At 49.8% G+C, this 25,513-nt stretch overlaps 1 protein-coding gene across 2 annotated transcripts; it reads left to right on the forward strand.

The window, feature by feature from the left end:
• The first annotated feature begins 164 nt into the window (after positions 1 to 164).
• Positions 165 to 7,898, forward strand: LOC136568562 (uncharacterized). Of its 2 annotated transcripts, none has more exons than XM_066568580.1 (2): positions 165 to 210; positions 6,038 to 7,898. In XM_066568580.1, the coding sequence occupies exon 2, from the start codon at positions 6,054 to 6,056 to the stop codon at positions 7,392 to 7,394; it is 1,341 nt and encodes a 446-aa protein (XP_066424677.1). In that variant the 5' UTR covers positions 165 to 210; positions 6,038 to 6,053; the 3' UTR covers positions 7,395 to 7,898. The 2 variants fall into 2 exon arrangements, with proteins under 2 accessions (XP_066424677.1, XP_066424676.1); XM_066568579.1 differs by lacking the exon at positions 165 to 210 and adding an exon at positions 4,874 to 5,605 and having other exon boundaries at positions 5,694 to 7,898.
• Positions 7,899 to 25,513: the final 17,615 nt, after the last annotated feature.

The raw sequence follows: 25,513 nt of genomic DNA on the forward strand, positions 1-25,513 counted from the left end.
CCGGATTCGGGACCAGTAGAGCCTGGACTTACAATCTTCGCAAGGACCCTACGGATTTTGGACTCCGTCCTTTGGACGCAGCAGCACCCCGAGGTGAGCAGGCCCTCTGAGGCAGCGCTCCCCGGGGACCGGACGGGACCTCGAGGACCCCGAGCCGTCCGGCCGCAGGACCCGCTTCGCCGCGCTTTCCTTTGATCGCCCACCGGACACGTGAGTGTTTCGCCGCTCTCCCTGTCGTCCTCCCCAGTCCCCAGGGTGTTCTGCCGCCCTCCCTTGATTTTACAGGCAGGGGCCGGTGGGTGGTCACCTTTTAGTTTTCGTTTTTCCTTTTGCGTGGCAGATTGGGCTCGAAGTTCGTAGTAGTGGACATTTGACTTCGTGGGAAGTCTCTACTAGCTATGGGTGCTAAGCTGTCCACTGCCCAAAAGAGACTTATTATCCAAGTTGAGGGAATCCTTGTTGGGGGGGGAATTGTTTATGAAAAACCTGTTGTTGAATAAAATGGGTCTCTTCTGAGTTCCCGGAGGTTTCGCCTGACCTGATCAAAGATCCGGTCTTTTGGCGGAGGGTCAAAACTCGACTCTCGGAGTTGTTCAGGCCAGGCGACGCTTCCCTCATACAATTGGCCAGGCTTGTTGCCCAAATTAGAAAAATATTAAAAGAAGAAGGGAGCTCAGAACAGGCCACAGTTCGAGTTAAACGTTGCCCCAGTTCGGTTTCGCACCCCAGTTTGGTTTCCTCACTCTCTGTCCCGAATACCCCTTCCCGTACGCCCAAACTTAAAACCGGGATTCTGAAGGGGGCACCCCCCCAGACCAGCCAGGCGCAGGGCGTTCCATCATCCCCTGGCCCTCTCCAGAATACCCGGTCCCCCCGCCCCGAGAGTTCTGGCCAAACTCTCGGGGGCTCCTCGACTTGTCCTGCCTCCCCTGCTCCTGTCCCCAAACCCCAGAGTTATGTACCCCAGTTCGTTGAATCCCCAGTTTGCCCCGGGTCGCCTCTGGTTTCACAAGATGGCCGCGGCGTGGCCCAAAATGGAGGCGACCGCATGGTCGAGATGGCGGGAAAACCCCCATCCTCATCCCAGAATCCTTTTCTTCCAAGTTCCAACCCCTTCCTGCCTCTCGGCCACTCCCCTTTCCCCGCCCCTTCCCTCCCGACCTCCCCCCAGCTCCACCCTCTATCTGACCCCTCCCATCTCATTTCCCCGCCTCCCTTTCCCATGATAGCTCCTCCCATCGTTCCTCCCACAATCCCGCCCCTTTCCCCGCCCACCGCTTGCCACTGTGCCCCGCCTCCTGCTCCCGCCTCCGGGGACGGCCCCTCGTCATCGGGCCACCCAGTCTCCCGCCACGCCCCCTCCTCCCCTTCTTCCGGTTTCCACGCCCCTCCCTCCGGTTCCCACGGGTCGGGGTCCGGGGGGGGGGGGGGCCAAGGGCCGGGAACCGGAGCCGGCCATAGTACCATCGGCGGCTCCGGTTGTTTACCAGCCAGAAGCGGGTGGGGGAGTGCGTCGCCAATGGGTCCCATTGAGTCATTCACAAATTAAGGAACTGGTCAAAGCCCAAAAGGAGTACGGCCGGGAGAGTGAATACTTCCGGGGAGTGTTGGAAGCAACACTCTCCGAAGCAGAGATCACCCCCTTCGATGTCCGGCGGCTTTTCACTTGCCTGCTGAATCCATCCGAGCGGGTAATGTGGGAAGCCGCCTGGAGGAGGGGGGTGACTGAAGCCCTCCCGAGCCTGTGGAGTCAACCCCAATCGGGAGTTGATTTCACAGGTCGCCCTTTGGCCATCGACCAGCTCCTGGGGACCGGGGACTGGGAAGATGGGCACTCCCAGGCGAGTACCCTTCCCCGGGAGGCTCTTAAAGCGTCGGCAGCTGCCGCAGAAAAAGCCTTTTTGTTGCTGCCGGGGGGCGCGCCCCCAACTGCCTTTTCTAGAATCTTTCAGGGTCCAGACGAGACCTTCCTCGACTTCGTGGAGAAGTTGAGGAAGGCCATTGAACATCAGGTGTCGGACGAAGGAGCTAGAAGCACCATCTTGCGGGAGGTGGCGTCCTCAAATGCCAACCAGGCATGCAGGGATGCCATCCTCAGCCTGCCCCTCCACCCGGCACCGCAGATGGCTGATATGTTGGAAGTGTGCGCGCGCAAGGTCCTGCTATTGACCACCAGGGACAGCGAAAAGAGGAGGACTCAACCTCCCCGGGTCGCCGCGGCAGAAGAGCCCTCCACCGAGCAGGGTGTTGCAGCAGCTGTTTCGTCGAAGTCCTCCGCACCCTGCCATTTGTGTGGGAGGACTGGACATTGGATGCCGGACTGCCCCCTACGGGCAGAATTTTACAAATTTAAAAGGGAGCAGGGACAGTTGGGGGCCAACCCCCCAAAAAACTAAAATCGGAGCGCAGTGCCCCCCTGCGCGCTGACAAAAATCAGGCGGGCCATTTATCATCATCGCGTAGGGGGAAGGGAGATCAGGGACCGCCGCCAACTAAATGTGACCAATACTTACTGGACTTGACTTCTGTTTTACCAATTCAAACAAGACCTGTGCTAACGACCGCTTCTGCTTTTGCACCCTATAGGTTGCGGCTCTCGGAGGCTCTCCACCTGAGGACCTCCGACTTTCAACTCGTTGCTGTCGACCCGGAGTGCCCAGGTAACTGGGGACGGATTCGCTGCAAGTATGTTGTGGTCGGTGACACTAAGCACACCCCACCGACGGTGAACATTATCCCGGGCCTCTTACCATCGGACCCGGGGGTGTTCGCCGTCGGCCTGCACTGTGTCCAGCCCCCCATCTTTTTGCCTAAGGGGCAGATTGTAGCTCAGGCAATCCCAGTGCCTGAAATAACCTGGGATTTACATCAAACACCAGGAAACTCCACGCCAACCATCGCTTGGGCCCAGGTTTTGGGGCACGAAAGACCTCGCCTCGACTGTTATATTACAAAAGGGGGGGAAGGCAAACAACTAAAAGGCTTGTTGGACACTGGGGCGGATGTCACGGTCATTCCTTCTCGGGAGTGGCCGTCGCATTGGGAGTTACAAACCGCGCCTGGACACGTCCGTGGTGTTGGGGGTTTACAATTGGCCAGACAATCTAAGAGCATCGTGCAAATCACGGGGCCGGATGGGCAATTGGCTTCTATACGCCCATTCGTTTTAGATTATACGGAGCCCCTGTGGGGGAGAGACCTCCTAGCCCAGTGGGGAGCCCGAATTGACCTTCCAGCGGCTCCCCAGGTTTTTCGGGCGGCGGCCACTGATGAGCGCCCTACCTGGAAGCTCAATTGGAAATCAGATAAGCCTGTCCAGGTAGTGCAGTGGCCGCTCAACAAACAGAAATTGGTGGCGCTCAAGGGGCTCGTTGAGGAGCAGCTACTTAAGGGCAATATCGTGGAGACCACGTCGCCGTGGAATTCTCCCGTGTTTGTCATCAAAAAGCCCAATAAGGACAAGTGGCGGCTTCTCCACGACCTCCGCCAGATCAACAACATTATAGAAGATATGGGGCCTCTCCAACCAGGGATGCCCTCCCCAACGATGCTCCCACAAAATTGGGAATTGGCTGTGATTGATATAAAGGATTGCTTTTTTCAAATTCCCCTCCACCCGGACGATGCCCCGCGTTTTGCGTTCACGGTTCCTTCCATCAACCGTGAGTCCCCAAGCAAGCGCTACCATTGGCGGGTTCTTCCGCAAGGCATGAAGTGCAGCCCAGTGATCTGCCAATGGTACGTCGCTTCCTTGCTGTCCCCAATACGTGCAGTGGTAAACGATGCCATCATTTACCATTACATGGATGACATCCTGGTGTGTGCCCCGACCGCCGACATACTTGGCCACGCCCTTGACCTGACAGTCGATGCGCTGGTTGCTGCAGGGTTTGAGCTCCAGCAGGAAAAAATTCAAAGGGTGCCGCCTTGGAAGTATCTGGGCCTGGAGATTACTAAGAGGACCATTGTTCCTCAGAAATTGGCTATCATAACAACTATTAAAACCTTGGCGGATGTCCACCAGCTGTGTGGATCTTTGAATTGGGTAAGACCTTGGCTGGGCATACCAACAGAAGACCTGGCCCCCCTTTTCAATTTATTGAAAGGGGGAGAGGAGCTAAGTTCTCCCAGGACCCTTACCCCAGAGGCGAGGATTGCACTAGAGAAAATTCAGAGACTCATCTCGGCTAGGCAGGCCCACCGTTGTCATCCGGGCCTGCCATTTAAATTCATTATTTGCGGCAAACTACCACACCTCCACGGGGTGATTTTTCAGTGGGACAACACCGTTAAAGGCAGGGACCGAGGCTCGAGCGACCCCCTCTTAATCATAGAGTGGGTGTTCCTCAGCCACCATCGGTCCAAGAGAATGACACAGCCCGCCGAACTGGTGGCAGAGTTGATCCGAAAAGCTAGGCTGAGGATCAGAGAGCTGGCAGGTGTTGATCTTGCGTGCATACATATTCCTCTTAAATTAAATTCGGGCCACCTAAAACAAAAGGTAATTGACAGCTTCCTGCAAACGAATACAGCTTTGCAGTTCGCTCTGGATAGCTACTCCGGCCAAATTAGTGTTGATCGGCCGGCCCATAAATTATTCAATCAGGAGTTCGTATTATCTATAAAATCGATCCAGAGCAGAACCCCTCTAAAGGCAATGACCATTTTTACTGACGCGTCCGGAAGATCCCACAAGTCAGTCATGACTTGGAGAAATCCCCAAACTCGGGAGTGGGAGTCTGATGTCACCGAGGTTGAAGGTTCACCTCAAATTGCCGAGTTGGACGCAGTCGTCAGAGCCTTTGAGAGGTTCCCTGGACCTTTCAATTTGGTAACAGATTCGGCTTATGTAGCGGGAGTAGTATCCAGAGCTGAAAATGCTGTGTTGCAGGAGGTGTCAAACCTGACACTGTATAACTTGCTCTCCAAATTAGTTCAATTGGTCTCCCACTGAGAGCAACCCTTTTATGTCATGCACGTGAGATCACACACCGATTTGCCGGGGTTCATAGTGGAGGGCAACCGGCGTGCCGATGCCCTTGCTGCCCCTGTTCAAGTGGCCCCGCTCCCTGATCTCTTCAGTCAAGCCAAGATCAGCCACCAGTTGTTCCATCAGAATGCGCCTGGCCTGGTTCGGCAGTTCCATCTGACGCCTGAACAGGCCAAGGCCATTGTGGCTACATGTCCTCACTGCCAGTCCCACCAGCTCCCTTCCGTCCCTCTCGGAGCTAACCCCCGTGGTTTGTCCAGCTGTGAGGTGTGGCAGATGGACGTAACCCATTATCCGTCATTCGGCCGCTTTAAGTTTGTACATGTCTCGGTGGATACTTTCTCTAGTGCTGTCTTTGCCTCTGCCCACACAGGTGAGAGGGCTGCAGATTGCAGGAAGCATATGCTTCAGGCATTCGCGGTCCTGGGCATCCCTAAGGTAATCAAAACAGATAACGGCCCAGCTTACAAATCCAAGGAACTGCGGAGCTTCCTGCAGCAATGGGGAATAGAACACAAGACCGGCATCCCCTATTCCCCGACAGGCCAAGCCGTGGTGGAGAGGACCCACCAGAGCCTTAAAAGGGTTTTGGAGCAACAGCATTCGGCAGTGAAGGTGGAGTCCCCTCACATCCGTCTCGCACGGGCGTTGTATACTATCAACTTTCTAAATTGCTCCTTTGAAAATCTCAACTCGCCCATAGTGCGACACTTCGGGAAGCACGAGGAGCTGCGACCTAGGGCCAGGCCCCCGGTCCTCATTAAGGATCCGGAGACCTGGAAAACGGAAGGGCCATTTGATCTCGTGACCTGGGGTAGGGGATACGCTTGCGTGTCCACTCCCTCAGGTCCGAGATGGATTCCATCAAAGTGGGTCAAGCCCTTCCGCCCTAAGCGGGGTGCAAGACCAGAACCGGTCCCACAGGTAGCAGAGGCGTGTTGGCGGCGGAAACGGAGGAACTGGTGGGCGAGCCACCATTGACCACGGTCCTGACCCCCCCCCCCCTCGAGCCAGACCTTCTTAATTTATATTTCTGTTTCTTTTTAGTTGATCTCCCGCCTACATGGACCCGATGACCATCATTACCCTCCTGACAGTCCTCCTTATCGAGACTCTACCACCACCTGCGAACCCCTGGATAGTTCCCCAGCCAAAGGCGAACGTGTGGAGGACCCTCGCTCAAGCCATGGGGCAGGAGCACATCTGCCTGGACCTTGGCTCTGCTGAAGACCCGATGTCGTCCTGCCTAGTGGGGATCCCTCTCCCTCCTTTTAAGTTTCCTTACCCCTTTAATGTTACTTACAATCCGCCCCTCATGGTAGACGCCCAGAACGCCTGGAGGGATGGGCTCAGGAAATTGACCCCCCTGCAGTCCGACCCCCCAGAGCTCCATCTAGTCGGCTCCGCTAGAGCATCGGCTTGTATCTGGTTTCAGTATTCCCCCCTTTTCGGTTCCTCGAGGTACTCCAACATCGGGCCGCCTAGCCCGGAGTACCAAGCAGCACAGTGGTGCAATTTCACCATCCGGTTGCCATTTGCATCTACCTCAGACACCAAACCGCTGGCGCTGCCCCGAGGAACATTTTTCATTTGCGGAGACCGGGCGTGGGCTGGCATCCCCCCTCGTCTGGCCGGAGGCGTCTGTATGTTTGGCAAGCTGACGCTGCTTAACCCCAACGTCACTCAAATTAGGGATTGGAAATATAAGAGATCGCAGTCTAAATTGGCAATATCCAAAAGAGATCTTCGTGATTTCGACCCGGACTGCGACTCCAAAATTGAACATTGGGCCAAACCAAAATCGGTCGCGCTCACTCTCTTTTTGCCGTGGGTGTCGATCGCGAAGTCTCTGGGTGAATTGGGCCGCCTGGAGTGTTGGGTGGCAAAGCAAGCAAATTTTACCTCGGCTGCCTTGACTGACCTCCTCGCAGACGAGGAAACAACTAGGAAGGCGACCTTGCAAAATCGGGCGGCCATCGACTTCCTCCTGCTACTCCACCACCACAGCTGTGAGGAATTCAAGGGCCTGTGCTGTTTAAATCTGTCATCCAAGGCAGAAGATGCGAGGGTCTCCATACGCAAGATGAAAGAGCTCGTCCACGAGGTTAAGAGTGAGACATCGGACTGGCTGGGGAACCTGTTCAAGGGCTGGGGACTGTCAGGATTGGCCGGGTCCATAGTGTGGTCTGTCTTATATTTTGTTTTGGTTATATTCATAATTGTCATCGCCTGCTCCCTACTGTGGGGATTGGTTAAGAGACTTCTGCTGAATGCCTCAGCGGCCAACATAAACCATCTGGAGCTTTCAGATGTCGAGGAGGACCCTGCCTCGACTTCAGACTCTGAAAGCGTGAGCAGTGGAAGCCTGGACTTTAAAACAGCACAAGAGACAACTGCCGCCTGATTATAAGGGACTGTTTGTTTTCTCCCTTCCTTTTCTTTTTAAAACAAAAAAGGGGGAGATGTTGTGGTTTGTGTTTGGTTTGTTCCGTTCTCCCCTCTCCTAGCTTGGCAAGTTGGTCTGGCTCAAACCCCCAGTTATGTCAATCACGGTTTTCCCCTCCTCATTTTCCCTCATTATCCCTTATTTGTCCTTGTATCCCCTCCCCAGGCCTTCTGCCAATCACCGGCACCCCGCCCCAAGTTCCAGAATCTTCCAGCTAGGGTGTCGAGTGATTGGCTGGTAGGCCTGGGTTCCTCCCCTGACCTATCCCCATTGATCCACACCACCCATCAGTCTTCAATGTATGCAAATTTTCGTTCTATGATTGGTTTCTTGTGTACCCACCCCCTTCCCTGTAAAACCCGGTCCCCGGAGGGGCTCGGGGCTCCTCCTCCGCTCGCCACCTTTGGGTGGCCACCCTGTACTTCCCCTACCCTGGATTAAACCAAGTTAATTCACCCAGCAGAGGAGGGCCGTCTCTTTTCTTCACTCCTGCGGCGTGGTTGCTTCAATATCCGTGACTGTTTCCTCTCGCCCCACCCACGGTCGGCACATGCCACTGGCTTCGTGCCAGGGGAGTGCCGGTGTAACTGAAGGTGGCTGGACTCTCTAAATCCCTTCAGCCGGGCCCCCCTTAAAAACAGCCACAGCTTCATATAGTATTAATATAGAGGAATAAAGCAATGGTTCAGCCTTCTGAATCATGGAGTCAGTGCTAATTACACCCGTGTCAGGGGGACCCCTGCCTCAACACATGTACACTGTGCAAAGCAGGATGTGTACACTCACATCTGGGCACACTAGAAAAACACGTGCACACAGAGCTGTACATACTGGTACACACGTGTACAGCACTCTGTCAGAGCTCTCCTGGCCCTGATGCCCCTGTGGGTCTCTCATATGGTGAGGATGGGGATAGGAGAGTGTGGGTGGGACATTGTGGTTCAGTTTAAAGAGCACCTCTTGTGCCTTTGGGGTGGGAGCAGAGAGGCTTGTCATCTCGGACTGAAGGAAAGAAAGGTATCATCTGTGTCTAAGCTTTTGACACTTAAGCTCTTCTCTTTGGCAACTAGGACATGAAAAGTCTGAAGACTAAGGAAAAAGAAAAGCCTAGAGGTTTAGTAGCTCAGAGGAGGGCAAGAGAAGAGGGGAGAGTGTTAGGTCGCACATGGAGGTGGGGGGGGGGTGAGGCACAAGGAGACAGAGACACAACTCACCCCCAGATGTTCATGTGGCACCAAGAGCTTTATTTTGCCAGGCTACCTTTTATAAAGACTTTTGAAAGACCCGATCTGGATATTCTCATTGGTCTGAACTCCACACCCCCTCAGGATCTGGCCAGTGAAATGCTTGCAGCTTCATAAGAGATATGACTGGGAGAAGCCCCTGTCAGTTAATCCTAGGGCTTGGTAGCTAGCTCATATATGATATCTGGTAACAGGAGAGGGTCCTCCTTTTCTCCTTGGGAAATTTTTAATTGGCAAACTACAAGTCCGTTCAGTAAATCTCACCTTCCCAATTAGCTAGAAGGAGAAAGAACAAAAACAGGTGAAGAAAGGAAGAGCTCAGGGGTTGGCTGTACTCAGCTCTGCTCTTCTACCTGCCCCACAGCAGGGTGAGGACATTGCTCAGAGACACTCAGGTGTGTCCATACTCTGGTTATGCTGAAAAATGAGGAAGATAAGGTGGAGCAGCAGGGCAAAGCTTGGGGGTTCCAGCCAGTTCCCTGACTGCCCAGGAGGGACTAGCTGTTACTTGTTCATCTTGGGTATCAAAGAGGAAATAACAGCTAAATATTGTAGTGTTAATGTTGGGGCTAAAAAACAGGGCTGGGATTTATTAGCTTCAGTTAGTATTTAGAACTAGAGTCAATATTTCTATGAGCTGCAAATATTCTGGTAGCTAAGCCTGTGTGCTCCTGTGTGGTCCTTGGCTGTCAGCCCACAGCAGGACTAGTGCTTTCAGTACAGATGGGGTCTGGTCAGAGCTCAGGAGGTTGTGTGCTGCACTGAGGCAGATCATTGCGGCAACTCTAAAGGTAGGGTCTCCCCTGGCAAACTAAGAGACTTCTAGAAAAACACTGAGCAGGTGTTGCCCAGGGAGGTTGTGGTTGCCTCATCCCTGGAATTGTTAAAGGTCAGGTTGGACAGGGCTTGGAGAACCTTGGGATAGAGGAAGGCTTCCCTGCCCATGGCTGAGTGCCCATGGCAGGGGGTGGAACAAGATAAGCTTCAAGGCCCCTTATAACCCAAACTATTCTGTGGTTCTGTGTGAAGGCATTAGCACAGAGGGGAGAGACTTCCCAGCACTATCACAGACAGACATGATTGGGTGGGGTTCCCTGTGCCTTGGGGAGTAAGAACTGGATGAAGAACAATCCTGTGATTGGGAAAGGAGCTATTCACTAGTTCTGTAATAGTTTGACTCTATGGTGCTTCTCAGTTTGGAGCAACTGCCAAAGACCACCCACACGGGCCCCTGAGACCCCCCCATTAATACAGCCTCCTGCTGGGTTCAGGGTGTCTCCAGCAGGCCCACAGGTCCGGATTGCACAGTCCTCTCCGGGACAGACTGCCCGAGTACCCTAGCAGTTCTCAGCCACTGGCAACCTTAGCAAGCTTAAGTGATATCAGCTCTTTAGTGATTATCAGCTCATTGTGATCTCAGCTCTTAGCTTGCTAGGTGCCGCAGGCAGGCAGACACAGGGGAGAGAGGAGAAGACCGTTTGGAGTTCCATAGTGATGTGTGGAGAGCTTTTTGGATAATTGGCTAGCTGAGAAAGGCCACTTCGATGTGATACCGTTGGATAAGAATAGGGGAAACAAGCTGGGGATTAAGCAACCAGTGTCCAATCACTGACAAAGGTCATAGTGACCTTCGCTGAAACAGGAAGATGGGGGAGAAAATCGCTTGCCAGAAAATGAAGATAGCCTAGGTAGAGTAGCTATAAGAATGTAAACATAGAAACAAAATAATCATTAGAGCATAGAAGTAGGTGTGGTTGATCTAAGTGTGCTTTAACCAATAATGAGCTCAGCTTTTGCAATATGTATAAGCTTCATTAACACCAATATAAATATGTGTGAGCTATCAATAAACTTTGGGATTTGCTGTTCACGCATATTGTGTGAGGCAATTCCTCCGCCGATCACGACAGTGATGTCTTTATTGAGTCTTCTGAGAAGGGTTCCAGTAACAGCTCTTCTCCCAGAACCAGGCTAAAAAAGCCCTTTATATAGGATACACGGGGATCAGAAATTGTCCAATAGCAAGGGTTAAAGGAAAGTAACCTACAGGGTTACAGAGAGATAAGCAGGGGTCCAAAGGCAGAAAAGGGTCTTTCCAGCCCATTCACCATGACTTGGCATTTCCTATCTTTAGGCTTCTGCTCGCCACGGGGCCCTTGCAGGCCCTGTGCCAGCTACAACTCCACTTTTTGTTTTTAGAAAAAAGGCGTTCCCTATAGTTCTTTTGAAACAATGAACAAGGCATGAGAACATAGCTAATACAATGACAATTAAAAGGAAAATCCACAACATTTCCTTAACCAAAGATGCAACCCATCCTGTTAATCCCCACTGACCGAAAAGGTTATTGACCCAGTCTGGGGTTTTTCTATTTTCAAGTCTTTCATGAGTTCATTCAGTTTCTGGATGTTTGGGTGGATGGATTCCGAGCGTGAAGAGAGATTGAAGCAGCACATCCCTTTGAAGACTTCACAGCCATGTCCATGGGCAAGCAGCAGGAAGTCAATCGCTGCTTGATTTTGGAGTGATGCATGTCTTGTGGTTTCTTCCTTTAAGAGATCACTCAGGGCAGCTGATGTAGCATTGGCTTGTTTACTGAGCCAGCACCTGAGGTGATTTATTTCACCGAGAGCTTTAGCTGCAGCTACCCATGGTAAGAATAGGGAGACAGCGATCTTTTTTGGCTTGTTCCAATCGTATAATTTAGGATTGCAATTTTCATCAAATTCAGTGTATGACCTTTTGTGGTGTTTTAATTTACTTTCTTTTTTCCAGTTATGTAACAAGGTGATATTTGAAGTGAGGGTAGAAAGTTTCCCAAGGGTACAGGGACCTCCCTGGAGTCGGGAGGGAATCCCAGCCCATACTCAGTCACCACAGATGAGAAACATTCCCTTGGGTAATACTTTGAGGTGGAAAGAGGACACAGAGATCACACGAGCGGTGTAATTGCACCAATCGTGATAGTTATAGGCTTTGTTAATGGGTGATATGTCTTTTCTGTATGTGTTTTTGGTCTGGTCAGTATCTGCCCAATTATTTTTTGGACATCTAAAGTAAAATTTGACACAGTATGTGGCCTTGGAGGACCTCAACAGGTCCAGTTCTTGGGGTTCCTCTAGAGCATTGGGCAGCATTTTTGTCCACTCGTCCCAAGTATCTACCAGGTTGAGTCTATTACCTGTGGTGCGGCGGAGCTCTGAGTTATAGACAGGCCAGTCATCTGCTACAAGGGGAATTCCTACTAGGCATGTGGAAAGTGGGTAGTCAATGCTTCCCATGGATAAGCACATGTTATCCTGTTTTAATGTCTTTGCTAAGGTTACCCAAACATTATGGCTAGGCTGTGGGCTAATCCAGCCGAAGGCACGCAGTACGGTGAGGAACATCCAGGCAGCAGTGAGGACAGCATCAACGGAGATATTTTTCATCTTTGGACTGGAATGGGGCTTCTGATAGGAAATACAAACAAAATTTGTTATTTTATGATGGGAGGGGAGGGTTTTCTCCCTTGTTCCTTTCCTCTGTTCCTTCCCTTCCTCCTCTCCTCCCCCCTCCCTTTTTTTTTTCTTTTTCTTCTAAGCTAACGGAGGAGGAGTGGGTATAAGGTTGAGGGATTTTGGTAAGAGTTGAGAAGAGGGGATAATAGGGTTTTTTAGGGTAAAAGGGGGTAACAACCTATAATTCAGAGAACAGTTTTGTGTTCAGGCTATCTTTGGCTTATGGTTGGATGCAGCAGAATGTTATTCAGCTTTCTATTTTGTCTGCTGTCATGTGGTGGGACGGTCTGTTCTTCTGCTTGTGGGTATTCGGCAATGTCTTCGTCTCCAGGCAGAACTGTCTTGGTTTTGAGGAGGTCTATGTGTTTGACTTAGGGGAGATCTTGTCACCGTTTGTAGGAGCGGTGTTTGCAGTGCCTAGGTATGGCTTTATGTTTTTTCCTGGGTACCATCTTCGACCAGATGGTAGTAGCACGCATGCATATCCTCTACCCCAGGTAGTCAACTGGAAAGGCCCAGAAATTTGGTGTGTTTCAGGGTCCTTCACGAGCACAGGTGGTTTCTCAGTGAGCTTTGCTTGGGTGGTATTTGCAAAGTGGCAAAGTATTGGGGGGTCAGGCTCTGATGCTGTACAGTTCAGGGAGTTGATGATGTAGAGAGCCTTGCAAGGTCTTTCCACTAGAGATGTGATTCTCGTGTCTATGTTCTGTTGATTGAGGACTCTTTTGAGGGTTTGATGTGTCTTTTCCACAATGGATTGTCCTGTGGGCTTTACAGGTATGCTGGTCTTGTGTGCTATTCCCCATTCACTGAAGAACTCCTTTAACTTGCGAGAGGCATAGGCAGGTCCATGATCTGTTTTAATCTCCTTTGGTATTCCCAGGGTGACAAAGGCGAGGAGGAAGTGTTTTATTGTGTACTGTGTGGTTTCTCCTGCATGTGCTAATGCAAATACTGCTCCTGAAAATGTGACAACCGATACATGCACGTATTTTGACCTTCCAAAAGGTGTGAAGTGAGTCACATCTGTCTGCCACAGCTGGCAGCTGTTCAGACCTCGGGGATTGACTCCCATCCCCATAGATGGTATCTGATAGTTTTGACAGTTCGGACATGTAGCAACAATGGCTTTTGCCTGATCTTTTGAAAGCTTGAACATTCTGATAAGGGCAGGTACATTTTGATGAAAAAATGCATGTGACAACTTTGCCTGGGCAAAGATGTTAGGAACATTAGCAGTTTCTGCTGCCATTGCTAATGCATCCGCTTTCCTGTTACCTTCTGCGATGATACCTGGGAGGTCAGTGTGTGACCTCACATGCCTTATATGGTAAGGTTGGTTTCTGTGGGAGATTAAGTGCATTAATTTAGAAAGTAATTGGTGTAACTTTGCATTTGAAACCTCTTTGAGAAGAGCATGTTCTGCTCTCATAGCTATACCAGCAACATAAGCTGAATCTATGACCAGATTAAAGGGTTCGTCTTTGAATTTCTCAAAGGCTCTGGCAACAGCTTCTAACTCTGCGATCTGTGGAGATCCCTGCACTATTTGGATGTCAGATTCCCATTTTTGGGTCTGAGGGTCATTCCATGTCATTACAGACTTGTGGGATGACCCTGAGCCATCTGTAAAGATGGTTAGAGCTTTGAGAGGTGTTTTACTTTGGACTAATTTTGGGGTCAAATTTGGGGTTACATCAGGGTTAAAAAGTTTGTGTTTTGGGATCTGAACTGAAATTGACCTGTATAGCTATCCAGGGCAAACTGGAGATTTTCATTGGTCTGGAGCAAATCCTCCAAGTCCCCAGTGGTCAGTGGCAAGGATATGCATGTGGACTCACACCCTGCAAGGGAGCAGAGGCGAGTTCTAGCCTTTTTTATTAGATGTGCCATGATTTCCCGGAAGGTGGTAATTGTCTTTGTAGGTTGGTTGTTTGTAAAAATCCATTCCAGTATCAGCAAAGGGTCTCAAAGCGGAGTGTCCCATTGAAAAATCAGTCCATAGAATCGAGGTGCTTTTCCCAGAATGACAAACTGGAAAGGCGGTCTGGGCTCGAAGCGATGGGCTTTGAGTGAAGACAGGGCTTCTTGGACCTTGGTGATGGCATCTCGGGCTTCTGTTGTGAGAGTGCATGGAGAGTCCAGGTCTTTGTTGCCACAAAGAAGATTGAACAGGGGAGCAAGGTCCTCTGTTGTAATTCCTAGCAGTGGACGTACCCAGTTGATGGATCCGCACAGGCTGTGTAAGTCTCTCAGGGTTTTTGGGTCGTCTTTTATGGTGAGCTGCTGGGATACAATGGTCCTTTCCCGGATCTGGACTCCAAGGTAAGTCCATGGGTTGGTGTACTGTATTTTGTCCTCATGGATCTCAAATCCTGCCTTTTCTATGGTTTACAATGGTCTTTTTAACTGCTTTGTCTAAGTAAGCTTTTTCTGATGCACAAACCAGGATATCATCCATATAGTGGTTGATGATAGCATTTGGAAATAATTTCCGAACAGGAGACAGGATGTGGGCCACATACCACTGGCATATAGTAGGACTGTTTTTTAGACCTTGGGGCAAAAAATGCCAATGATATATTTTGAGTGGGGCCTCTCTGTTAAGAGAGGGAATGGAGAAAGCAAACCGTGGAGCGTCCTGAGGGTGCAGTGGAATGCTGAAGAAACAGTCCTTAATATCTCTGATAGCAAGTTTCCAGTTCCTATGCAGCATCGATGGGGAGGGCAGGCCAGGCTGGAGGGGGCCTATGTCCTCGATGACCTCGTTGGTTTTGCAAAGGTCGTGGAGGAGCCTCCACCTGTCCGTTCCAGGCTTTGGCAGTACAAAGACTGGAGAGTTCCAAGGGCTGGTGGTCTCAACCATGTGGCTTTTGGCGAGCTGTTCTTCCACAAGGGTTTGTAGCATGTGCAACTTTACTTTAGAGAGGGGCCACTGTTCAAGCCAGATTGGGTCATGGCATTTCCAGGTGAGACAAGGTGTATCTGGCAGTGCGCGCTCCTCAGTGGCCCCGATTAGAAATCCCGAGTGGGAATATGTAGGGAAGCCCTCCACTGGGATAGAACGTCTCTGTCCCAAAGGGTGATGGGGGCCCTTACCACAAATGGGCGGATGGTTGCCAGCTTGCCTTCAGGCCCTTTGACGAGGATGTTGTTCTTGCTTTGCATGGATACTGTAGCTCCACCAATCCCAGAAATCATGCCTGCAACAGGTTGTAGATCCCCATGTGCTGACCATTCTGACCGAGCGATGATGGTCATGTCAGCACCGGTGTCCAGCATCCCCGGTAGGTGGATCTTCTATCCTCTGCAGGTAAGACCGCACTCGATGGTAGGCTTGCTTGGTCCCACAACTCGTACCCATATTGCTGTAGGGTTGAGAGGAATCTGCTCCCTGTGATTCTTTGGGAGTTGAAAGGCTTGTGCGATTGGAGTTCCCTTTGAAAGGAAAAATGGTAAGTCCATGCAGTACACCTGGAAAAAATCTCTTGTCCCAGGTGCACTGTTTGTACTTCTGGAACAACAAAGATTTTCTTTGGGCTATGGAGAGTGTCACCTATAATTAAGATGTCCAAAGGACCACCTTTTGGCCCATATTTGCCTGTGGGAGCACAATAAACATTCTCATTATTAAAGTCAGTGGACAGAGCAGTTACCAGCTGATGCCGGGTTCCCATTGGTATCGCGCCATGTGTTAAATCCTCATTTGTGGTCCGGAATCTCCTGGGATGGTGTGTGGCTGTATCTGGACGGCTTTTGGTTTGTTGTCATAGTGCAGGGCTCCAGCACGGTCCACAAAGTGTTTCCCGAACGCGGTTGGCAGTGCTGCTGACTCTGGGGTCTTTGATAGGTGTTATGGGGGTTTCAGGTAGGTGACCTGTCTGGACAGTTCCTTGTAAAATGTCCAAAATCTCGCAGTGAAAGCAGCGGCCCTGGTCTTTAGAAGCCATTACTGCATATGCACCAGAAACTCCTTCAGCAATACCCTTAGCAACTGCTTGGGCCACTTTTTTTCAGTGGACATGTGACGTGTACAGCTTTCCAGCGTTTGCTCTGTGGTACGTTCTGTATCCGAGGGTAGAGCCCTCAGAATTCTTTTGCATTGTTCGTTTGAGTTACTCATGGCAAGCTTACACCACAGTTCTTTCTTTCCTTGCCTCTGTGCTCTCTATCTGTTTTTCCAGAGCATCTTTAATTCTGTCCACAAATTTTATAAAGCTTTCATTTATACCTTGTTTAATATTAGAAAAGTGTAGGGTAGGGATAGAGTCATCTCAGGTAAGAAGTAAGGAGGTTTTTGCTGCAAGTGCCACACCTTGTAATGCTTCCTTAGGTAAGGTGTCAGCTTGGTCACAGGGTTTCTGTAAATCCCTTCCCCAGCCAGCTGTTCGACTGTAAAATCTGGCCTATCTGCATTTGTAGAATATGAGTCTGATAATGTTTTTAATTGTCTTTTCCAATGCCTTTCCCATAACATATATTCTGCTGGGGAAAGAAGGCAGTGGGCAATATTTTTAATATCGTGGGGTACTAAAACATGTGCTGAGAACATAGCTTCTAGGAAATTTCTAAAATATGTGAACTTCTGCCATGTTCTTTGGCTATATTTCTTAGTTGTATGCGTTCCTTATTTGAGTTAGGTTCCCTCGTCTTTCTAGTAGTGGCCCAACCTCTTTTTCCCTTTTTATAATCTACTGGGAAGGCATTAATTTTTTGTGCCATCTGCCAGTCTCCCGCCTTGGTTGGTTCTATCTTAATTAAAGCTCATGGATCAATGTCCTCTGTATCAGAATGAGAGTCACTGTCACTGCTGTCCTCAGAGAAGGAGTGAGATAGAGCAGTCAGTGCCCTATGCTTTTACGGCGTGTTGGAGCGACATTTGGCAGGGGTTTAGGGGGCTGAAGGGAATGTGAGGAAGCACATGGCAGAGCTTGGCCAGAGGGAGGCAGCAGTGGAGCTGGAATAGCAGCACCACGAGTGGCACAGCATGCACAGGATTGAACGCGTGGGGAAGTGGGGTGGTTCTGTGGGGGGGTCTCTGAGGTTCCATTCAGGTGACACTGAGGGTGGGTGTGTGCTGGAAAGCCTGGGGGTGGGGGTAAGGGAGAAGCGGGGAAGAGGAGGCAGTGGGATCGGCATAGGCTGACGCGGGTACAGCGTGGTGTGCTGGGGCTGTGATGTGCCGGCACTCAGGGAGACCTCCTGCTGTGGCAGGCAGGCAGAAAGGGATGGGGGTAGGGATAAACGCGGGGGTGGAGGAGGGGGGCAGCAGCAGGGGTGAGGGTTGGGATTGAGGGATTGGCGGCGGGGGGGGATGGACCGGGATGGGGGGAGCTGCGGCAGGGGTGGGGGGAGCCACAGCGGGGGGAGCCGCAGCGGGGGGGCCGCGGTAGGGATAGGAGAAGTGGCAGGTAGGGTGGGGGGGCCGACCCGACGGAAACAGGCACAGTTGCACTCGCAGATAACACACAGGATGCCACAGAATTCGTGCTTGCCATGTCCGAGAGGGGGGGCGGGGGACAGGTGGACCGCGCAAACCCCGTGGGCGCGGAGGGGTCAGGGGGGAGCGGTGCGAGCTCCGTCTCAGGGAGAGAGGCAGAGGGTAGAACAGCAGCACAGGCAGCAGTAGGACCCGGAGCCGGAGGGCTGAATTCCAGGATCGACAAGGGAAGATTGTTATCAGCGTGATTAGCATTTGAAGGGAGGTTGTCTGTCCCTGGTGGGGGAGGCTGCAGAGAATTTGAGCTATCTGTGTTGGCTTTTTCTACAGCTTTAGTTATAATGTGGAACATAGGAATAAACCGAGTTACAGAAAAATCTTGGTTAGTTTGGAGGGAATATATCATGGTCCCAACTATGTCCCAAAAGGAATCTTTAGAAATGGTGTGTGTGTTAGTATCTGGAAACTGAGAAAGAATCCATTTTATAAATTTTTTCAGGTTAGTTTTTGAAAGATTACCTTTAGAAAGGGAAAAGTTGTTAGAAGATAGGATTTCTAGGATTAGTAAATATAAATCTCTCTCGTTCTGGAATAGTTTCAATGTACTAAGTTTCGATCCCATTTTTCCCCGTTCCCTGCCAAGCAGACAAAAAAGAGAAAAAAAAGGAAAAAAAAAAACCAAAAAAGGACCCGAGGAAAATTGCACGCAGTAAGAGGCTGTTTTAAAACTTACACGTCTTCAGCCGGGTGTGGGTCAAGGGTCTGCTGGAGGTGGTCTTGCCTGTGTCAGTCTCCTCGAACGCTCATCCAGATGTCAGCTCTGAGGGTCGGTTGACACCCCTGCAGAAGAGTCCTGCTATAACATAAGGCTTTTCTTCGGGGGTCTTAGCGGTCCGAAGGCAGTAACGATTTCAAGAAGAAATGCTGCTCCAGAGTTGTATTCAGTTTGGTGCGCCAAGTAATGCGGCCTTTTCTGGGGTTCGGGGTGTCCCCAGCAGGCTGCAATGGGGTCCGGATAGCTCTGACCTGCTCAGAACAGACTGTCCGAGCTCCCAAGCAGTTCTTAGCCGCAGGCCTCCTTAGCAAGCTTAAGTGATATCAGCTCTTTAGTGATTATCAGCTCATAGTGATTTCAGCTCTCAGCTTGCTAGGCGCCTAGGCAGGCAGACGAAGAGAGAGAGAGGAGAAGGCTGTGTGGGGTTCCGCAGGAGCGTCTTTATTGAATGTTCTGCAAAGGTTCCCAGTGACAGCTCTTCTGCCTGAGCTGGGCAAAAGCAGATCTTTATATGGGGTTCAGGGGTTTTAGGAATTGTCCAATAGCAAGGGTTAAAGGAAAGTGACCTATAGTCTTACAGAGAGATAAGCAAGGGGTCCGAAGACAGAAGAAAGGGGCTTCTAAGGTTCCAGTCACCATGTCTTGGCATTTCCTATCTTTGGCTTCTGGCCACCAGGGAAGTCTTGCAGGCTCTGGGCCTGCTACAGTACCCATACTAAAGCTTGCAAAATAAATAATCTTGATTAGGAGTCAAATGTAACTTACCACCAAAATGACAATAATGTGAACAGATTCCTTTCACTTAACCTCCAGGGAAGTAACTGCAGAGCAGGTGTCCCTACTTACGGTAGAAAGTCCACACATTTCCAGGAAAATGTATAGAAACTTTCTGCTTTGTGAAAGTTTGTTGTGGGTATTATAGTTTGTAAAATGAGTATCTGTCAGTTAGAAATCCAACTTATCTTAACAGATCTCACTTCCGCAGTAAGATGTTTCTTGGCAATTGGGACATGCCAGACCACTGTTAACCCCATGGCGCCAGAGTATCTCACTACAAGAGAGCTTGTCCTCTTTGAGTTATCTGACCGGTTAACAAGCAACAGATAAACTCTTGTGGGGGGACGAGATGCCCTACTACAATGATTCTGTGATTCAAGACTCCAAATGCAATAGGTTCCATTTCAGTACTTCTTACTCCTTTAAAAATAAGGTCCAAAGGAGGACCAAGTTATTTACAGGCCCATTTTCTTACTTCAGTGCCTGGGAAAGTAGTGGAACAAGTCCTCCTGGAAACTATTACAATACAAATGGAACAGGTGATTGGGAAAAGCCAGCAAAAAAGATGTGGAAAGACAGGAATAGGTCCAAAGGAAGGCAACGATGATAATCAAATGGCTGGAAAACCTGCCCTATGAAGAAAGATTGAAGTAGTTAGGTCTTTTCCCCCTGGAGAAGGCTCAGAAGGGACCTCATCACAATGTTCCAGTACTTAAAGAGCACCCACAAAGAGGACAGAGGCTGTGTCTTCACAAGGAGCTGCGTGGAGAAGACAAGGGACGAGTTCAAGTTGTACCAGGAGAAGTTTCATCTCAATTTTGGAAAGAAATTTTTTACACTGAGAACAATCACTCACTGAAACAACCTCCCCATGGATGTGGCAGTCTTCCATCACTGGAGGTTTTCAAGATGTGATTGGACAGGACATTACATAATCTCATCTAGATCCCCTTTCCCACATCAGGTTGGATCAGATGATCTTGCAAGGTTCCTTCCAACCTGGGCTGTTTTATGACTCTATGAAATATTCTACTCAACCAACAGTGTTCAGAAAGTGGAAATAAAACTCCTTTAAAATTAAAAACTGTTATAGATACGTATTATATTGGCTTTGCAAATATTAAAATGGATTTTATATGTGTGATGTTAAAGTAACTTTGTTATAAAGATATAGTTTTTATTTCTGTTGTTAATTAAGTTTAGACATAATAGTGAAATAGCCATGCTCGTGTTAAAATGCCTGCTTGGATGGGATAACATCCACTGAACATAGGATGAGGACACCTGCTACATATATGCCAACTATCACCACTCACCGTCTGAAGAAAGTATGGACCAAGGCCCAAAGTGGAAATGATAAAGAGAAGGAGCCAAAACCACAGCCAAGAAACACGCATGTTCTAAAAAGGCTGACCCAAGGAGGGGCCATGTAAAACAGTTCCTGGAATATGTAAACTAGTTTATGGATATGCATAAGGGTCTATGAATATGCAACAGGCTGATGTAATGGAAAAGGTGTTTAAGGGGTATCCCCGAAGATAACAGTGTGGTCTTGGCTCAGTGCCAAGATGCACCCAGCCTTAATAACCTTTGTTCTATGGTCCTTGTCTCCTATTGTCCTTTATTAAATTTTTACAGGAGAGGGAATGTGTTTTTCACAAAAACCATTAAAGGGACAATAAAATAGGAAGAAAATAAATATTTGGTGGACTGAGAAAAATCGTAAAAAATGGATAAGTGTAGAGATGCTTTAAAACATGATAGTCTTTATGTGAAGCAAAAGGGTTCTCTCAGGGTTAGAGGGGCAGTTCAGGAAGACAGTTATTTGTTTGGGGTTAGGTGTTTTTTTCTTTTTTCTTCTTTTTCTCAGGGAATTTTGTTCTTCTATCTGCTACCCGAAAGAAAGATGGGGGGGGGGGGGGGGGAGGAGTTGCCAGGAACACAAGTAGAGGTAATTAGGAAACAAAAGAAATGGCCACTCCCACATACCATGGTAAATGGCCCAGCCAGAGAAACAAAAGTTTGGGAGTGAGGCCTGAGGGGAAGCAGGGTGGTTTCAGCAGTTTCTTAGCTGGGGGTAGGGCAGCCTTTGCCAGGCCTGGTCGGGAACAAAGACCGCTAGTGTGGGGCTTCTTCGCCTTGGACCTCTCATGCACAGGGATTTTTTTTCAACACTGCGGTGGAGCCCTGACTGCTGCCGGCTTTTGGGCCCATTTCTTACAAGAGAGTAGCACCAAGAGACCAACGCAGTCCATCTGGGTGACTGGGGGCATCATCCCTTCCCCCCTCCTCCCCCAGAGCCACCACCTGGAGGGCTGCCCATTGGACCTCTTCTCTGCACGGTAGTGAGACATTGATAAAACCCTTCCTCCCTTCCCAGCATGTACCAGCTGCTGTTAGCAGTGCTGAAGACCGATCACCACTCCCATGGGGGCTGTGAGAGTCAACCTTTTTTCTCTCTCATATGACCCGCCATCACCATCGGGAGGTCCTGATCTTGCATCGGTGCGCCCCTGCAGCCACAGGGCAGTCACTGCATCATATCTGCCTCAACGTGAGCCAAAAGCACCCCCTGCTGGTTGTGATTGTAACAACACTGTCCTGGGGTGACTTTATGATTCTTGTATCCCCATTTTGGTATTTAATCTGGTAAGCTTCTTTTAGATAGTCTGCAGCTTGTCTAGAATGAGGGCTGAGATGTCCAGAGGAGCTGATGAGACCCCTGACCCAGGAGTAAACCCAGGCATGGAAAATCCTGAGTGGTGTGGAGAATGGGAGAGAATGGGTCGAACCCTGAAGGAATTTTCTGATCCCCCAGCCTGGGACTTTTCACATCAACAAATTCAGAACCCAGACGAGGTGGGAAAATACCTGGAAGAGAACTGCCATGTTGACTCTAAGGAGAAAAAAAATCATTGCAATAAGCTGGGCCCTGGTCTATGCTTATCACACGCTGCTAGATACTGTAGGGCAGAAGATAGAGGCAGGGGGGCAGGGAGATCAATCAGCAGCTACCCCAGTCACTCAGGCTGCAGCCAAAATCCCAGCTACTCAGGTTGTAGCTAAATCAGACAGTAACCCAAGCCAGTAGCTAAACCAGACAGTGAGCCTGAGCCAGTAGCTAAACCAGACAGTGAGCCTGAGCCTGCAGCTAAACCAGACAGTGAACCTCAACCAATGGCTATCGCTTCTACCATGAGAGGCGGGAAACACACAGCCAAAACCGATTGGACAGTGGACAATGATGATGATCCGGGGGAAGGACCCTCAAAGCCAATTACTGACACAAAATCACAAGTCACTATTGAGTCCTTTTCCCTGAAGGACCTTCATGACCTAAGAAAGGATTACACTTGATGACCTGATGAATCTATAATTAGTTGGTTAGTCCATCAGGCGAGGCTACAATTCTGGACTGTACTGAAGCAAAGCATTTGGGATCCCTGTCACATGATCTGGTTATCGACCAAGGAATGATGAAGGGGGCTAGCCCTCACAGTCTCTGGGCACAGGTCCTGGGAAATGTGGCACAAAGATATCTGTGTGAAGATGATCTCTATATGCAGCAAACCCAGTGGAAGACCATAGAACAAAGAATTCAAAGCTTGAGAGAAATGGCAGTAGCAGAGATTGTCTTCTCAATTGACCTAAACACTAGGTATCCAGACTTGGTACCATGTCCGTGATGTGGCGAAAACTTGTACGACTTGGGCCACAAGAACACGCTTCTGCTTTAGCAATAATGAGGCAGGATGACAGGGAGGAGATCATGCTTGATACAGCAAAGAAGCTTCAAGCATATGCAGATGCTGTGCACAGCCCAACACATGCCAGAATCACAGCTTTGGAAACACATCTGCAGAAATTAGAGGACAAGACAGAGGAGAAACAAGAAACTCAGGGAGGAGATTAAAGAGGACCTTCTCCAAATCTCAGCAATGCAGATCAGAAGTTCTGGTACCAAAGGCAGACATCCCCCAGATAGGGAGAGAAGGTACACCCCACAAGCTGAGCTGTGGTTCTTCCTGCATGATTGTGGACGAAACATGAGGAGATGGGATGGAAAATCTACTGCTCTGGCACAATGGGTGCTTGAATTGAAAGACAGCAATACTCAGAGAGGAAGTTCCGCCAAGAAGAATGCAGCTCCAGCAGCCCGTAGCCGAACTGCCAGGTATGATGATGATATGTCTGATCCCCTTGAAAGAACATCCAAGACATATGCCCAGGGAAAGAAGGATAACCAAGCTTAGAGAAGCCCTGCCTCTAGTCAGGTAGAGGCTAGGGAAAACTGTGTTTTCTGGACTGTGTGGATTTGTTGGCCTGGCACATCGGAACCACAAAAATACGAGGCCTTGGTTGACACTGGTGCGCGGTGCACATTAATCCCATCAAGACGTGGGGGCACAATCTGTTTCTATTCCTGGCGTGACAAGGGGATCACAGGATTTGACTTTGGTGGAAGCTGATGTGAGCCTGACTGGAAATGAGTGGAAAAAACACCCTATTGTGACTGGCCCAGAGGCCCCATGCATTTTGGGCATAGACTTCCTCCGAAGCAGGTATTTCAAAGACCCAAAGGGACTCAGATGGGCATTTGGAATAGTGGTTGTGGAGACAAAGGGTGTCAAGCAGCTGAACACCTTGCCTGGACTATCAGAGAACCCATCTGCAGTAGGACTTCCGAGGGTGGAAGAACAACGAGTACCAATTGCCACCTTGACAGTGCACCACTGACAATACAGAACAACTCAAGATCCTGTGATTCCCATCCACATGATCCTTGAGCTGGCGAGCCAAGGGGCGGTCAGTAAAACCCACTCACCCTTCAACAGCCCCATTTGGCCTGTGCATAAATCTGAAGGAGAATGGACATTGACTATGGACTATCATGCCTTGAATGAAGTGACTCCACCATTGAGCACTGCTGTGCTGGATATGCTGGAACTCCAGTACGAGCTGGAGTCCAAGGCAGCAAAGTGGTATGCGACTATTGACATTGTCAACGCATTTTTCTCCATTCTTCTGGCAGCAGAATGCAGGCCTCAGTTTTCCTTCACCTGGAGGGGCGTGCAGTATACCTGCAACTGACTGCCCCAAGGGTGGAAGCACAGTCTTACCATCTGCAATGGACTGATCCAGGCTGCACTGGAAAAGGGTGAGGCTCCAGAACATCTGCAGTACATTGATGACATCATTGTATGGGGGAACATGGCAGCAGAAGTGTTTGAGAAAGGAGAGAAAATTATCCAGATTTTCCTGAAAGCCAGTTTCACCATCAAGAAGATCAAAGTTAAGGGACCTGTTCAAGAGATCCAGTTCCTGGGAGTGAAGTGGCAAGATGGACAGTGTCAGATTCCCACCAATGTCATAAACAAGATCACAGCCATGTGTCCACTGACAAAGAAGGAAACACAAACCTTCCTAGGCACCATAGGCTTTTAGAGAATGTATATTCCTGAGTACAGCCAGATTGTGGGCCCTCTCTACTTGGTCACCCACAAGAACACTTTTCAGTGGGGCCCTGAACAGCAGCAAGCCTTTGCCCAGATCAAGCAGAAGATCACTCATGCGGCAGCCCTTGGCGCAGTCAGGATGGAACCAGATGTGAAGAACGTGCTCTACTGTGCTACTGGGAGCCATGGTCTGTCCTGGAGCCTTTGGCAGAAGGTGCCTGGTCAGACTCGAGGTCAACCACTAAGATTTTAGAGTCAAAATTACAAAGGGTCTGAAGCCAACTATACTCCAACAGAGAAGGAAATTTTAGCAGTCTATGAAGGAGTCCAGGCTGCCTCAGAGGTAATCAGCACTGAAGCACAACTCCTCCTGGCACCCGGACTACTGGTGCTGGGGTGGATGTTCAAAGCAAAGGCTCCCTCTACCCACCATGCCACCAATGCCATTATGGAGCAAGTGGCTTGCTCTCATGATATAGCGTGCCCATATTGGAAAACGGCACCTGGCCTGCTGGAACTGGATGAGCTCCATCTCTCTGTTAAGGGCAGAAGGGCAGAAGGTTTTTATCTCATGTACTGGCAGAACATTTTGAGAGGGCTTTAAACTAGTTTTGAAGGGGGTAGGGGATGCAGCTGGGTTGTCCGGAAGCAGGCCCAAGGGTGGTAAGCCTGAGTTAGGGGTGAAATCAGTAGCCCAGCTGAGGTGCATGTATACCAATGCATGTAGCATGGGTAACAAACAAGAAGAGCTGGAAGCCATCATGCAACAGCAAAGCTGTGATGTAATTGCCATCACAGAAATTTGATGGGATAACTCACATAGCTGGAGCACTGCACTGGATGTCTACAAGCTCTTCAGAATAGGCAGGAACGGGAGAAGAGGTG

This window comes from Molothrus aeneus, chromosome W, assembly GCF_037042795.1.
Source record: "Molothrus aeneus isolate 106 chromosome W, BPBGC_Maene_1.0, whole genome shotgun sequence".
NCBI classification, from domain to species: domain Eukaryota; kingdom Metazoa; phylum Chordata; class Aves; order Passeriformes; family Icteridae; genus Molothrus; species Molothrus aeneus.